General features: G+C 42.7%; 1 protein-coding gene across 1 annotated transcript in view; it reads left to right on the forward strand.

Moving 5' to 3' along the window:
• The window catches only part of MTREX (Mtr4 exosome RNA helicase), a 75,977-nt gene that overhangs the window by 48,779 nt on the left and 10,961 nt on the right, over positions 1-16,237 (forward strand). Inside the window, exons 19-23 of the mRNA XM_075589158.1 lie at positions 1,283-1,411; positions 6,851-6,961; positions 8,366-8,554; positions 9,856-10,019; positions 12,624-12,729. Of these exons, the coding sequence (XP_075445273.1) occupies positions 1,283-1,411; positions 6,851-6,961; positions 8,366-8,554; positions 9,856-10,019; positions 12,624-12,729 (699 nt within the window). The remainder of the gene's footprint in view (positions 1-1,282; positions 1,412-6,850; positions 6,962-8,365; positions 8,555-9,855; positions 10,020-12,623; positions 12,730-16,237) is intronic.

Below are 16,237 nucleotides of genomic sequence, written 5' to 3' on the forward strand. Positions count from 1 at the left end.
AGATGACAAATATCTTACTGTGACATAAATTATCTTAAAGGTGTAATACCAGAGAGGATGCTGCTACAGTGCTTTCAGTTATGTGCTCAATTGCTGGCAGCAGCAGGGCAATGCTATCTGTATCAGAAGGGCACTGCTATCTTGGGTGCACAATGTTCGTGCCAGAAGCCTCTGTGTATTGTGGCAAAGACCCTCAAATTATGAATGAAGTTCTCTTTATACCTGCAATGAAGGGTGCACCGCAGCGCTCCCTATTGGTGAAATATAGCTATGGTTTCTGAATAGCTCGATGTTGCAGCTCTCTACTTTGCAGGCAGATGGCGCTGAAGATTTGTCAACTTGTATGTATGTATGTATGTATGTATGTATGTATATGCCCTTATTCAATCTGCTGGCGAGACCTGTTCCCTTTAAAACAAATGGGATTATAACCTTCTCCAGTACAACATCCTGAATAGAGGCGTTGGAAGCTTGCATAGCTGTGTGCAACAATGTCTACAGAATGATGGTGGTTACAAATAATGTTTACAATACTTGTAATGCATATGTTACTTGGGTAGCAGAGGAAATATCTGGTTGATCTCTTACTGATTATCTTCCCTGTGCTGTAATACAAAAGGCCTCATGTTGCACTGAGCGATGCATTGTAGTTTCCCCCAAAACGGTACGAAATAGGCAGTTGTGGTTATTTATGTCTTGTGGTTTGACAGGTCTGTTTATGCCTATGCTGATTAAATAAACAGTTTTATTTCAATATATCTGCTAGTTTTCATGATGGTGAGAGAGAGCTCAACCTGCAGAAACGTCTTATTTTGTGTGGCTAGTTCTCTTAGGAGGAGTGTGACTCAAGGACAGTGGCATGTTTAATAGGTTCAATGTTGCTGATTGACAAGAGTATGTATCAACTCAATTTTTTAAAACTTTTACATGGTAATAAAGTTATTTCACCTAAAGGTATTTGGATAACGGTCAGAGAATAGGTTTTGTACATTTTATTGCATAGTAATTATGAAGCCATCATTAGTCAAACATAGTAATAAGCAGCTGATGTGATTGAATTCCGCAGAAGTGGCGAAAAGGGAAACATTTATTTCTAAAATGAGGCAAATAAGTAAAATTGTTACTTAGAAGTGATTTGAATCTTTCTAAGGAAGCAGATTACACTTAAGCTGCTATATAAAACGTTATTTTTTATTTTGTACTGTCCCTTTAAGAATGTGGGTTTTCTGCAAAGCATTGCTCGTGGTTCTGCGTGTCTTGATGCATCATTGTTCTGTTCCAGCCTAATGCCGGTGACCTGGACCCTCTGTATGTGGTGGAAGTATTGTTAAACTGCTGCCGAGAGAGCCTGAAAAATGCTGCCACAGAAGCTGCAAAACCTGCAAGACCAGACGAAAAAGGGGAAATGCAGGTTTGTGCCATATTACATATTGATGCTGGTTGATCATTGGGTTTCATTGATCAACCTTCACTAAATGGATCTGTCTATATGTATTACATGCTATAAGGCAGGGGGCGCGGCACTTAAAGGCCTCGAGCTTCCCCGAAGGCATTTAAATGCCGTGGCTGCGGCGAAGGCCTCTGTAAGGTCCCTTACCTTGGCTCAGACAGCTTCTGGCACAAGCTTTTAATTCAAAGCTGCCATGGCAACGTGATGTCAGAACGCCGGAGCCACGGTCAAAGGGGGGGAGAGTTGGCAGGGGAGAAAGATTGCGCACCCCTGCAGTATAAGGTATTGGGTTTACACATCGTAACACATGTTCAGTCTTCTGAATCACACACAAACAAAGGTGTGTGGGTGTGTACATTCATTCATTCATTCATTCATACATACATACATACATACATACATACATACATTCATTCATACATTCATACATTCATACATACATACATACATTCATACATACATACATTCATACATTCATACATTCATACATTCATACATTCATACATTCATACATTCATACATTCATACATTCATACATACATTCATACATACATACATACATACATACATATCTCATGCCCAAGATGTTATACACTGATCATTATAATATCTACTATGTTGGTTTTGTTTGGTGCTGCACCCAATGCTTTATAATCCATTGATCTGCTGCCCGTCCCTGGAGTGGTGCTGCTCTGTGGAACAATCCTTGTATTCCTCCTGTTTGCAACGTAGTAAGTACTTCTAGATATTAGTAGCCCTAGTGCTCTCCTCTTATGTCATGCAATAAAAAAGTACAATATTTGTTTTTTATTGGACAACAAATAACTTATAGCACAGAGGTAACCGCATTCTTGTACCTTTTTAAGAAGGGAATCCTGTAATGTTTGAAATTGTGTGTAATGTAACTATTTGTTGGTCCAATAAAGTATCAGTAGCGACGTGTTTTTGTAAACATTGTTATTGGTGTTTATTATTATTTTTGTGCATGTGGCCGTGGTAGTATGTCCCCTGGTATAATAATACTCATTAGTAAAGATAGTATTAGTAAAGCTATGTACCGTATGTGTGTGGGGCATGTGATGATGGTTTTTCAGACCTCTCCAGTCTCGTCTTCATGCAGCGTAGGGATCTCTGCAGCTCCATGGGAAGTGAAGCTGTCTCGTTCCTGACAAGCTGCAAATTCAATTATGACACTTGTGCCTAAATGTCTTGCAAAAAGGTGTATACGGAAAAAAAAATATATATGGCGCTTGGCAGAGTCCATCTTTTACTACATCTCTAATGAAGCGTGAGGGGTGCTCTATAGTATGTGATGGCGCTAAGTCTGCGCCTTTAACTCATTGGCTGCACTAACGGCAGGCAATGCATTGAGGTTATTTTATACTGCTCCCTTTCTAGGTGTTAAACTGGAATAATTTTCAGCCACTTGCAAGTTTGTAACTTTTCTGATTCCTAAAATTGTGTTTATTGTGGGGATCTCCAGGTTTCATAACCGCTGTACAAGGCTATAAGCAAACACAGCCGCTGCTCAATGTCACAATTTGAGATTATTGCTCCTGGAAAACAACTAAACCAAGCAACTGTTGAAATAAAAATTGAATACTTCCGAACAGTCTCCGCAACCTGCTTTTTTTTATAATTTATTTATTTTATATAATTGTCAGAGCAATAAGACTATCCAGAGTCTGGTCTGCGCAGTAATGGTATTGGTGACTTTGCTTAGCATTGGGTTATTTCTTTTTCAGTGCTGTAATACTGAGGATGATTGCTGATGTACAGCAGCGCAAAGCCATGCTTTCCGTGTAAATGCACCCCAGTGTGTTATAAACATTGTTCCTACAAAAGTGTTTTTCTGGGAAGGCTGCAGGGACAACTGATACTAACTAATAGAAGGATTACTGCGTCTAAGTTGTGTTTATATAATGTATAGCATTAATTTTGTGCAACCAGGCCTTGTAAAATGGAGATAATGTGAACATGCCACGATTCAGCTTTTGCAATGCTTGCGTTAGCTTTGTGAGTTTGGCAGTAGAATACAGTGCACATTTGGATACCACATGCTGTTTTCAATTAATAAGCTTTGCAGGATTTGGGCTGGAGATTTAAAAGTGATTTTAGTATTGGCAGTTCTATCTAATAACTACGTGTATAACTCAACTAGCAAGAGGGAAAAAACATCTCTCCAGAACAAGGGTGCTCAGTCCCAGTTCTTAGGCCCCCTGCTCCCCCCAAACAGGTCAAGATTTCAGTCTTTAACTGAGCCTCTGAGCCACCTGTGCTGAAGCTGGGACATCCTGAAAACCTCACCGGAGGGTGGGGGGGTCCGGCCTGAGGACTGGCGTTTAGCACCCCTGCTCTAGACTATAACCCTGACGAGATGGCGTTCTGTGGTACAGCTGCTTCTGATCCAGCAGACGTTTAAAACGTTGAAATGACCGTAGTTGTGTGAAAGTAATCTTCACTTAATGTGGAGATGTTACTGTCATTTCCATGATGATGGGACCAGTTGAAATGCTGTTTCCTGCCATATGGAATACTTCCCACATTTGCTTAGACTGAAACGTTTATCTTCTAAAAGCCAGCTTGAAAAAAAAAAAAACAAGAATAACCATCTTTTCATCCGTCTTTAACCTCTATTTGCCTTTATTTAAAAAAAATAATATATATTTATGTATTATTTGTTTGTTTGTAGCCTGTTATATCTCCAGTCAGCAATATGGACCGGTATTAGTATTGGTCACTGATCAATTCAGTAAAGACGTAGGTTGCCATTAAAAGGTTAATGACTTGTGTATACGCTGTAGGCTGGAAAATTAAATATATTTTAGTTGCATCATGAAGGAGCAACTTTTGTTTTGTCTTTTATAACAGTAAGGGGTATTGGAGCTGTTACACACCATGCATTGAAAGCTCATTAACCCATATCAGTTTCACTACAACTGGGAGTGCACACTCCTGTCCTCTCCCTATGCGCTATATCAGTGGGTCACAGGTTTGGGTTTCAGAAGAGAGAATGATTAGTAAAGAATCTGAATTGTTTTGCAGCCTGAGGCTTCTAGTGTCCGATGACGTCAGTGATTCATTTCAGAAGAGATGTTAACGGAGTCACTTAATTTCTTAATTATTTTTAGTACTCCATCTGCCTTATTCCAATGTGTTACCTATGAAAATATAAATTGTATGAACACCACCGGATTTAAAATGTGTGGTCTCCATTTCATTTTACCATTCCCCGAACACCCCAAAAAATTTGCAGAAATTGGACACTTCTGTAGAAACCTCAAGAGCCGCCAGGGTTCAGGGCTTAAAAGCCGGGGGATCGCGTGAGGCCTCTGCAACTGAATTTACTGTGGTTCAACCGGCTTCAGATGACGCGTTGACCTGGCAACACGGGGTCATGTGACATACCATGACCCCGGGTTGCTGCCCATTGCCATGGCAATGTGTTATAGCGTCGCATGACCCCGCTGACAGGCAAGTAACGGGGCGCCAACACCGGGGAGTGGATGTTGGGGGGCACAGCATCAGAAGTTTGCGCACCCCTGGTGTAACCAACAAAATACACAGCAGTATATAGCATCACTTGTCCATGTAAAAAATATTCTGCCTACTCTGTAAACATGAACTCAACTTGCCATCTGTCTCCCGAAGATAACTGTTGACGTGACATAAATGTGAAGCTTGCCAGTGAGCAGCTATGCACATTTAGCTGAAGAAGCCCATGTACTGTAGTAATGGCTCTTCGCTGACTTCCAGTAACGTCTGTGGTGTGAGATTCCATTTCATCTTGAAACTGTAAAGCTCCCCAGAATACTAGATATCTTTTGCCATCAGGAATGAATGTGTCTGTATTGTCTTGAAATAAGACAAGTTATTCTGTACCCAACTGAAAATGTTACAGCTGCAGAAATTGCTGCTTTAAATGAGCCGTTTGTGGCCTATTGTCTCTTTTATTGGTCTTAGTACGGGGACCAATTCAGTTGTTTTAAGGATAACCCCATAAACGCTCAAATATACGCAACTGAAAGAACCCTCCCCCTCTCCCCACACACACCCTGCACTCATTGTATAAAAAAAAAATAATGAAACAAAGAAGAAAAATACATTTCACTATAGGTGAAAACCATGCAACTATATGTAGCACGCCCACATTCTGTGAATACACGTTACCTTAATGCAGCTTTAGTTGTTTTTGCCACAATGTGAGCGTTTTTGACATTCGAGGGAACAAATTAAACAAAGGGAAGTACCACGTCTCTTTTTTTACGTGTGTGTGTACGTGTGTGTGTGGTATTTTTTTTTTTTTTTGTCCTCTTATTCTCTACCTCCTGCGCTTAGTTGACACTGTCACAACCCTATACTCAGAATTCAGGTCTTTTTTGTTTATACCATAAGGTAGTTCAGCTGTACACACTTTGGACAAACACTGCAAGGTGGCTTAGTTATACACATTGAGTACAAACCAGTTGACCTTTCAGACTAATTCTTTGCATATCCTATGGGAGGAGCGCCATTTGTGGCATACTTGTTATCGTGTATTTTCTTTGATCACACTTTTATGTTCATGCTACATTTTAGTTGTATGTTTTTCGCCTATAGTAACATTTATTTGATTTATTTTGATCTTTGTTTCATTACTGTGTGTGTATTAGTTTCTAGGGGTTACAATTGGTTCCTACTTTTGTGCCCTTATACCTATTATTCGCTGGTGGGGCTGTCTGTCACTGTATCTCACTTTCCTCAATATCCCACAGTTGTTTTTTGTTGATTTACAAAATGTAATGTACACGTGAGTGTGGTACTCCAAGCAGAGCACAGCTTTCTTATGTCCCTGGCAAAGGAGACTGCAGTGTTTTTCTAGAACCACACATTGCAGGCACTCTGCTAGGCCACAGGCCAACACGCACAGCACAATGGATCAAAGTTAGATTGTATGGGAGGCTACAGTAATAATGCAAGATCGTTTTGATAAGTGTGTGTGTGTGTGTGTGTGTGTGTGTGTGTGTGTGTGTGTGTGTGTGTGTGTGTGTGTGTGTGTGTGTGTGTGTGTGTGTGTGTGTGTGTGTGTTTTTTTGTATATTTGAATTAATACTGCGGTTGCATTAAATACTGTTTCAGTATTGTTGTGCTTTTTTCTATTGCCGAGATACTGATCCCTGTAGAATGGCTGTTGGGCATAACTAAAACCGCCTACAGAGAGAGGGGCATGTATTGAACTTGCAGGAATTTAACCATATATAATTCATGTACAATGCACTGCAGCGTCCCCCAAGCAGAGAGGATGTTAGGCATTAATACTTGGTTATCTATAGGTCTGTGTCTGATTTTGCTTTTCAATTAATCTTAAGCGGAACAGAAATGTGTGCTAGTGTCAAAGTAATTTATTTTCCTTGTTCTCAGGTTGTGCCAGTCATGCTTCACTTGCTCTCTGCTATCAGTAGCGTGCGCCTCTACATTCCCAAGGATCTCCGGCCTCTCGACAATAGGCAGAGCGTGTTAAAGTCTATACAGGTAAACGTTAATGGTATTTAATCTCGAGCAAACCCAAGTCCCTTGTCACACAAAATACTGTTTGCTGGGGAGAAGTAAAAACAAGGGTTTGTGTAGTGAGGGTGGCTGCCTTGTCATACTTAGGCCTCGGCCAGGCTCCCTGCTGGCGTGCTGAGGCGCAGGGAAAAGCAGGTGCTTTCCCGGGCCTTGCGGTTGCTTACCGCACGCGCCGTCAGGGGGCGGGCACGTCACTGGCCGGGGGCGGGCCAGTGACGTCACGGAGCTGGTTCGCCCTCATTGGGCGAACCGCTCATGTGACCGGCCTGTCGCGCCAGCAAGCGGGGGAATTTTAAATTCCCCTAAGACCTACGCTTCCGCGCGCTTGCGGAAGGGTAGGCGAGCCCCTACTAAATTCGCTCTAATTGCGGCTGTAGGGGCTCAGTGCTGAGCGGGAGCACGCGTCAGTGCGCTTCCGCCAGCAAGCGGGAAACATGACCGAGGCCTTACACAGCAATATCATTTAACAAACAAACCTTGGGGCTACTATGCTAAAATATATATATATATATATATATATATAATCACATACACACACACACACACACACACACGATGCACCGTTAAAATAAAGAGATTGCAGGAATATACAATGTGTTAATGCAGTAATGACAATTGGACAGGATGGGTTACATCATAGATTCCTTCAAACATAGAAAATGACTATAAGAATCATCGCTCTGCTTGGTCGCCCACCGCTCGCCCCTAATGTAAACCTGCAATACTCACATTTAATGCAGTGGCCTGATTATTCTTTCATCATTTATTTAGAGACGATCTTCGCCTAATCACTTTCATCCTAGTCAGCCAGACCACTAAGTGACGTTTATAATCCACTTGTCAGTCAGGGGGGGGGAAAAAAGCTTTGTTCTAGATCTTTTAGGTCATTAGCTTGGCCGCTCCGAAATAGTTTGGACGTGTGATCATTTCCACAGAAAATGTGAAGATCTACATTTACAGTTCATGGTTTGTTTTCTACTAACCGCATTGGCAAGGTGGTTGCAACTCTATCCTTACACCCATTCCCTACTATTATACTTAAATGAGTGCATTTGGGAGCAGTTCCAATATGTTGATCTCCATGGTTCCTACTGCCAGGCTTTTTGCAGTTTGAAGTAAAACTAATTTCAGTTTCCAATTGAAAAGTCATCTTTGGGTAGGACAAGATGGTAAATGAGCGCAAGATATAAATGTCGTGCTTTGACCTTTACAGATCAGGTAGGACCCTGAGGGGGCTGCAATAAACTGCAAAGCAATGTGTTGTAAACCCTTCTGGCAGGAGGGCTTTTAATGCAGTGGTTAACACTCGCACGCACATACAGTATGCTTTCATTAGGAACAAGAGCACTATTTTTGGACATTTTTCAGGAGGTCCAGAAACGCTTCCCAGATGGAGTACCATTGCTGGATCCAATTGACGATATGGGAATCAAAGACCCAGGGCTTAAAAAAGTCATCCAGAAGACCGAAGCGTTTGAACACAGAATGTATTCACACCCCCTTAACAATGATCCCAACTTGGAATCCGTCTACAAGCTGTGTGAGAAGAAAGCCCAGGTAAGGGATATCCATTGCTTTTCATGGAACCTCTTCACTGCCAAAGGCGCCTGAAACGCATTGTGGACCCCTCTAGCACTAAAGTGGTTAACCATTGCAGTGCTGGAGAGGTCTCGCGCTCTTCTGCAACCGATTTGCTCTTCTCTCCTGAACGGAAGGTCTAACGTTTTGAGAGCACAGGTTCTGCAATGTAATCATCTAATTTGTTAGTCCATAAAATGAGATGGCAGAATGAGAAGGCCTGGCTGCCGGGTTCCTCTCAGTACTGGCCACACTGGAACAGAAAACTGCTATTAACCATTCCAACCTGGAGGCCCATCCATCATCTGAGATTACCGGGAAATATGTTGGCATTCGAAAAATGAAATGAATGCAGGTTTACAGTAATATGAAGATATACATTTGTTGCACAAGTAACCTACACAAGAGAGGACGGATTGGTAGACATCATTTGAACCGCACACAATCTAATCACATTTCTAATAGTCAGAACAGAGATATGTGTTTGCAAATCGTTCCGGAATAACTTTTTTTTAAATTTAAACATACGTAGCCATGTTAAGGCATCAATCGTCCAGATTTAAACTATTTAGCATGGCAATGCCATACATCCACTCGCAATAGTATCTGCAGTGTCTGAATGCAGTGGGGCCACCTACATTCGAATGCTGTGAGAAAAGAAATACAATTTGTTTATTGTAAAACACCGTCCTTTTTACTGTCTGCAAGTTAAAGTTTCAGCTCTTACACCCAGTGAGTGTATTCTGATGTAATATAGCGGTATTTAAGCTGCTTTTACAAGTCTTTTACAATTTATTTATTTTTAAAAATGTTTGGTTATGTTTCTTCTATTATCAATCTGCAAATGTCCAATTTTCAATTGCTACCATGGGGAACAAAAAAAATGTATTGGGGTCATAGTAAGATTGAAATAAAAAAAAGCTCCTTTTTAAGCCAACAGACGTTGTCTAGTGGACCATGAATATAAATGCCGCTTATTGATTTCTGGCTCACGGATGTGTGCGAGTGGTTTCAGTGTCGGTCACCTCCTGCATCTGAATACGTTTGCAAATCTCTTGTACAGGGTGTATATTGCTTTGCATGTCAAATCTAGTGTTACATGTTGCTCTTGCCAATGCTCCCTTAGATTTATTATTTTTTGCCTCCCTAAATCTCTGCAGCATTGATCCGTAGAAACAATACAAGCGTGAAATATTTTTCTGCACGGCCGTTGGTGTTGGTTTTCACCCTTTCAGTGGCAGGCCTGTTTTTAGACGCGCATAACATTTCTCTTGCCTCAGATTGCAGTGGACATTAGAGCAGCAAATCGTGAGCTGAAAAAAGCCAGGACAGTGTTACAGATGGATGAGCTGAAGTGCCGGAAGCGGGTCCTGAGACGGATGGGCTTTGCCACATCGTCCGATGTCATCGAGATGAAAGGCAGAGTTGCTTGTGAAATCAGCAGGTAATTAGAATAAATAGCCTTTAATAAGCCACCTGTGGGAAAAATAAACCCAATAGTCCCGGTACACTTCATACTGTGGTGCGGTAGTCTAGCGTTCTAGACCATTGCAATGTCTTGTTACAGAGACGAGGGCTGTTGACATGCGCCAACATTTGGTTACCATGTTTCTGGGTTTTTTCCCCCAGTCTCTCTCTAGCATTTGGAATCGGCTGCACCTTCATAAATGCTTCAATGGGAGTGGGGGGTGGGGGGGGGGGGGAATAGCCGTGCGTGGTTTCATTCATTATGAAGTGTAGCAATTTTACAATATTTTTTGCAGTATATTGAAAACGTTAATGTAATAAGCCAATAAATATTTTATATTGAGAACCAAACAATCTGGACATCAAGGATATAATAGTAGCATCCTGTTATAAACACTTCAATTCTAATGGAGAGAAACCTCCATGATGTGATCTGAAGGAGCGGCTCAGTGAGTAAAGGCACGGACTCTGAAATCAATGGCACAGACTCTGAAATCAATGGCACGGACTCTGAAATCAATGGCACGGACTTAAACCGGGAGCCTTGTTTAAATCCCGGTGTGAGCTAGTGACCTTGGGAAAGTCACTTTATCTCCCTGTGCCACAGGCACCACGCAAGTTGCGAGCTCATTAGGACAGAGCCTACCAGTAAAGGTATATTTGCAGCACAGTGCTATATTGTGCAGCACTTTGAGTACCATTGGAGAAAGGCGCTACATGAAATGGTTATAAATTATAATCTATCCTGCATATGTATATTTCCACATTCTTGGAGTACTTGTTTTACTTGGATGGACATAACCCAGTGTTTTCACGTTTCTGAAGATATTTGATGCTCTACTACTGGAAAGAAAATCAAGAGGGGAGAGACAGCTCTGTTTCTTTGTAATAGCAGCGGGCGTCCAATTTCTGTGCAGCTGATATTCTACACTTCTGTGCAGCTCACGTCAGGAATAAAGTATTCGTTATCCCACTGTTTCATTTCCATATCAAACCAAAAGATAGGAAAAAACAAGCACATGCAAATAGAAAATCCTTGCAGCTAAAAGCGCACTGTACTATGCACAGGAGGGAAATTAGCAGTACCTTGTTATCGCTCTTACGTATTATTATTTTTTTATTGCCAATTGTAAGATTATGTAATGAAAGGTTCACTATGCCTGTCTTACATTGCTTAAATGTTTGACCCAGCACCGAAAAAACGAAACAAAAGGCTTACATACTACTACTGCAGGCAATAAATGTATTCGCATAGCCAGCGAAATGCACACACACAAACCCTACACCCGCGGTGTGTGAGGTAGTGCAGTTGCAAGGCCTAAATGACGTTTGCCTGTTGCATTAAAAAGACAAATGGTATGTCTCAAATGCAAGTCATTCAAATCCGTTTCCAGTACACACATGCTACTTGCAGAGTAAAGAAAAATGCAGCGCACCCATTAATTTGAGTGACAGAATTTATAAAATGTGCAACTAGTGAAAAAATAGGAGTGCAAATAAAAGTGGAAAGAATGAATCCACGTGTAAAGGTGATTCAGCAAAATGTGGTACGAAAAAAATGTAAACGTGGCCTTAAAATAAGGTATTGTAAAGTGTTGGCTGCTATCCACAGAAGATGGCTCATCTCATAAAACTAGAGGGGGGGGAAAGGAGGGACAAGCACACGACTCAGTGTAGTATAAAAATATATACAGCAGGGCCCCGCTTCTCGGCGATCCGCCGATACGGCGGCACCGAGAAGGGGGCCGCCATCTTGTATTCTCAGTCGCGCATGCGCAGAACGGGTGGTGGCGCCCAGTGCGCATGCGCAGACCGTAGGTTGCGTACGCAGACCGTAGATTGAGCACGCATACTGTAGTTTGCGCGCGCAGAACGGCGAAAATGCCGATTTTGCGCATGCAAACAAATGAATTGCAGGATCCGCTTTCCGGCGATTTTCACTATACGGCGGGAGCCTGGAACGGAACCCGCCGTATACCCGGGGCCCACCTGTATTGGGTGAAGGCAACAATGGGTGAGTATTGAACGTACAGAAACTGTTCTTTACAGCATATCGTGCAACAAACGGCACGGGTTTACCACGGTCGATCCACATCTACCACCAGGGAACAGCGTCGTCAGCTGATGGATCCGATAGCCACGGTACTTCTTGGAAGCAGCTTCCTATCCCGGGAATATTCCCTGATGAAGTCCACATCCAACGCGTTTCGTAGAAATACTTCTACTTCATCAGGGAATATTCCCGGGATAGGAAGCTGCTTCTAAGAAGTTCCGCGGCTATCAGATCCATCGGCTGACGACGCTGTTCCCTTGTGGTAGATGTGGATCAACCGTGGTAAACCCGTGCCGTTTGTTGCATGATATCCTTTAAAGAACAGTTTTTCTGTACGTGCCATACTCGCCTATTGTTGCCTTCACCCAATATTTTTTTTTATAATACACTGGGTCGTGCGCTTGTCCCCTTTTTTTCTTTCCTCTAGTTTTGAGATGATGCTACTTGTAGACCTCTTGCAGCACCAATCCCCAAGACCGGCATTTTAGATGTTTAATTATTAAATGATCCGTCTCTTGCACTTCGCAGCGCTGATGAACTGCTCCTCACTGAAATGATGTTTAATGGGCTATTTAACGACTTGACAGCAGAGCAAGCAACAGCCCTACTCTGCTGCTTCGTGTTTCAAGAAAACGTAAGTTATTTACCCAAGCTAAGAGGAATTTTAAATGCTGCTGGCTTTGGCCTCTTGTTATGTCAGCATGTTGCTTACATGGAATCTAATTACTCCCATATTACTAATATTGTGTTAACTCCTATAGTGCTGAGACTTCTATAACTCTTGGTTAGGTTATCTACTGCTTTATGTCTGGGTATTTAGCTCATGGGCTAATTATTTTGTAAGACAAGCCTGCATTATTTTAATCTATTGAAATAGTGGGTATCCTTCAATATAATTTGGGGCGCCCCAGACCCCTATTTATGCTTGAAGAGATTTGCATTTGCTCCCCTCTTGGGAAGTTAAGATGGGTGCGGACATGTTTCTTGCCGCTTGTCGTTGTGACGTGTCGGGAGATTGGGTGTTGGATGAAATGGAAATCCCGATTTCCCCAAAGAGCTAGGTTCTTCTAGAGCAGGGGTGGGCAACTCCTGTTCTCACGGGCCACCAACAGGTCAGGTTTTCAGGATCTCCCTGCTTCAGCACAGGTGGCTCAGAGGTTGTCTTTGACTGACTGAGCCTCTGATTGAGCCACCTGTGCTGACGCAGGGGCATCCTGAATACTTAACCGATTGATGGCCCTTGAGGACTTGAGATGCCGTCCCCTGGACTAAACAAGAAGAGGCCTGGTTCAGGGTATGCGGAAAAATGCGGGCTGTGCCGATTCTGGTTTGAAAGCTAGTAGCAAAAAGAAGCAACCATTAAATATTGCTGCCCTTTTGACCCTTTTGGCCTCTTCAATATTTGGTGAATCCCTCTTCCTGGCTGTGGAAGGTTTAAGTTCCAATCCAAGGCATGGAGTACAAGTGCATTGCTAAAGAGACTGGTTCATTTAAATAGGGTGAAAATCTCGGAGCAAAGTGAAGACTTTTTCATAACATTGAGTAGGAGGTCATTGTCTTTATTTATTATTATTTTTTTCACTGACTAGATGGAAAGTAAATAGAGTATTTCTTGGAAACATGCTCACATCTGTGGCTCCTGCCTGGCTTTCTTCTGTCCTTGCTGCGCTTTCATGTTTAATGCTCTCTTTTTATTTCTATCATAGATTAAACATAAAGGCAACAGCAATAGTTTCCATTTTGGCGTGTTCGAGCAGCTGCATTCATTAATTTGGCGTTGTGTAGGGGAGGAGGGTATTAGGGAAGTCTGGAATGAACTGTGCCTTTAAAAGCCATTTCCGTGTGACTTAAACCTCAAATAAAATGCGTTATGCAAGATATATTTTAGTAGCTGTTTGAACTCCTCTAAGGCTGCGTCCGTACAGCCTTGGTCCGCGCGGAGGTGTGCGTGATGTCACCCGCGTGAAGCGGGTGCGTTTTCAGGACACGGTAGACGTGCCATCGGGTGGGGCGTGTCTGTGACGTCACGGAGCTGGTTCACCCTCATTGGGCGAACTGCTCACGTAACCTGCCCGTCACGCTGAGAAATCAGTTTCAACCGCTTCCTCGCGCCCCCTCCTACATCCGCGCAGTCTTCGGCAGCATGGACGACGCCTAAGAGGTGGGTTGAGCGTGCAAGAAGCAAACATTTTAACTTGCATACTGTGCCTTCTGTTGTCCACATGTGGTACAGAATACAGATGGAGTCTGGGGGCATTTTCCTATTAAATGGTCTGTTTTTACAGCTGGTTCCCCAGAGGATGTTGGTGTGATTTCCTTTACATGTCCTTCATAGGGAGATACCTAATGCAATGCTGACTTGCTACACAAGCTTAGCATGTCACACAGATTTACCATGAAAATGGTTGAAGCATTGCACCCATGCAGCTTGCAGTATGTATGCATTTTTAGAAGCATGTTCCATAGTGATCTGATTAACTGCAATGCAGTGATCTGATTAACCCCCCACCCACATGAAGTCAGAAGTCCCTGTGATGCACTGCACTGAAATGTCCGATTCATTGCTTGTGGGTTGCAGTTAGCCCAGATATTCCGCTATGCTAAATCATGTTGAAGCAGGTGAACATGGTGTCTTCTCCCCTTGTAACCTTGCCCAAGTCCATTTACCTCCCTGTGCCTCTCACCAGAAATAGATGGTAAGCTCTTCAGGGCAAAATTCTATGCAGAGTGCGACGTACGGTCAGAGCTATATAAAAACCAAATAAAGTTTGCTGACTGGTATATTTGATTAGGTGCTTATTTCTATTAACACTGGTTCTCCACTCCTCAAGACGCCCAAACAGATCAGGTTTTAAGGCTATCCCTGCTTCAGCACATGTGGCTCAGTCGAAGACTGCATTACCTGTGTTGAAGCCGGGATATCCCTAAAACCTGACCTCTTATAGGGTCTTGAGGACTGGAGTTGAGAACCCCTGTGCTCACATATTCATTGAGAACTGGGCAAGCATTACATTGCACAGCAATACGCAAAGGAAGCCAGACTTGTTCAGTCTTAAAGGGTTCAATATGGTAGCAATTCCTGCACCTTCCAAAAAGGATAGAGATATATAGATTATATATATATATATATATATATATATATATATATATATATATATATATATATATATATATATATATTATTATTATTATTTCCAATGATAACTAAGTGTTTGGATGTAAGCCTCCTTAATATTTTAGGTGCCTGACACTTGTAGATGTTGTGGGTCTTCCAGCTGTAGCTTTGAGCATCCTTACTTTGTAAAATAATTCTATGCGTTTCCCTTTTTGTAGAAAATAAATTCTTTGGCGCAATTTCCTCTAGTTTCCATGATTTCTCTTGACACATTGTTTTCGTAGGAAGACCCCTCGCCGTAATGCAATACCTCCAAAATGATCCCCCCTGTCTCAGTAACTGTATCCCAGATAGGGGTGCTAGGTGGCTTGTCCACAAACACTGGACACAATGGTGAAAGTTGCACGAGAATCGCTGGTGAGGAAGAATGTTATTTATAAATGACCTGACTGTTGCGTAACTTTTTCTAAATTTCACTCCAGGTATTCACCAATTTATATTCTATTTGTAAAAAAAATCTGGGGAGAAAGCACCCTTCCGGGGATTTTTTTTTTTTTTTTTAAAGGAACTAGAATATGAAATAGTGCAAATTGGGGCACATTGGTGCATGCTTGGAGTGAAAATTTAGAACAAATTACGTAATGGTCAGATAATTTATTAATAACTGACCTGCAGTCATACAGGCCCATGGCAAGCAATACTGCACCCCTCGTCATCCTCTCTCTCCCCTTATCCTCTCACCCCCCCTTCCCTTCATCCTCTTATCCCCCTTCCCTTCATCCTCTCATCCCCCGTCCCTTCATCCTCTCATTTCCCCCCCCGTCCCTTCATCCTCTCATTTCCCCCCCCCCCCCCCCCCGTCCCTTCATCCTCTCATTTCCCCCCCCCCCCGTCCCTTCATCCTCTCACCCCCCCCCCCCCCCGTCCCTTCATCCTCTCATTCCCCCCCCCCCCCCCCCCGTCCCTTCATCCTCTCATTCCCCCCCCCCGTCCCTTCATCCTCTCACCCCCCCCCCGTCCCTTCATC

The sequence above is a fragment of the Ascaphus truei genome, chromosome 1, assembly GCF_040206685.1.
Source record: "Ascaphus truei isolate aAscTru1 chromosome 1, aAscTru1.hap1, whole genome shotgun sequence".
In the NCBI taxonomy this organism is placed as follows: Eukaryota; Metazoa; Chordata; class Amphibia; order Anura; family Ascaphidae; genus Ascaphus; species Ascaphus truei.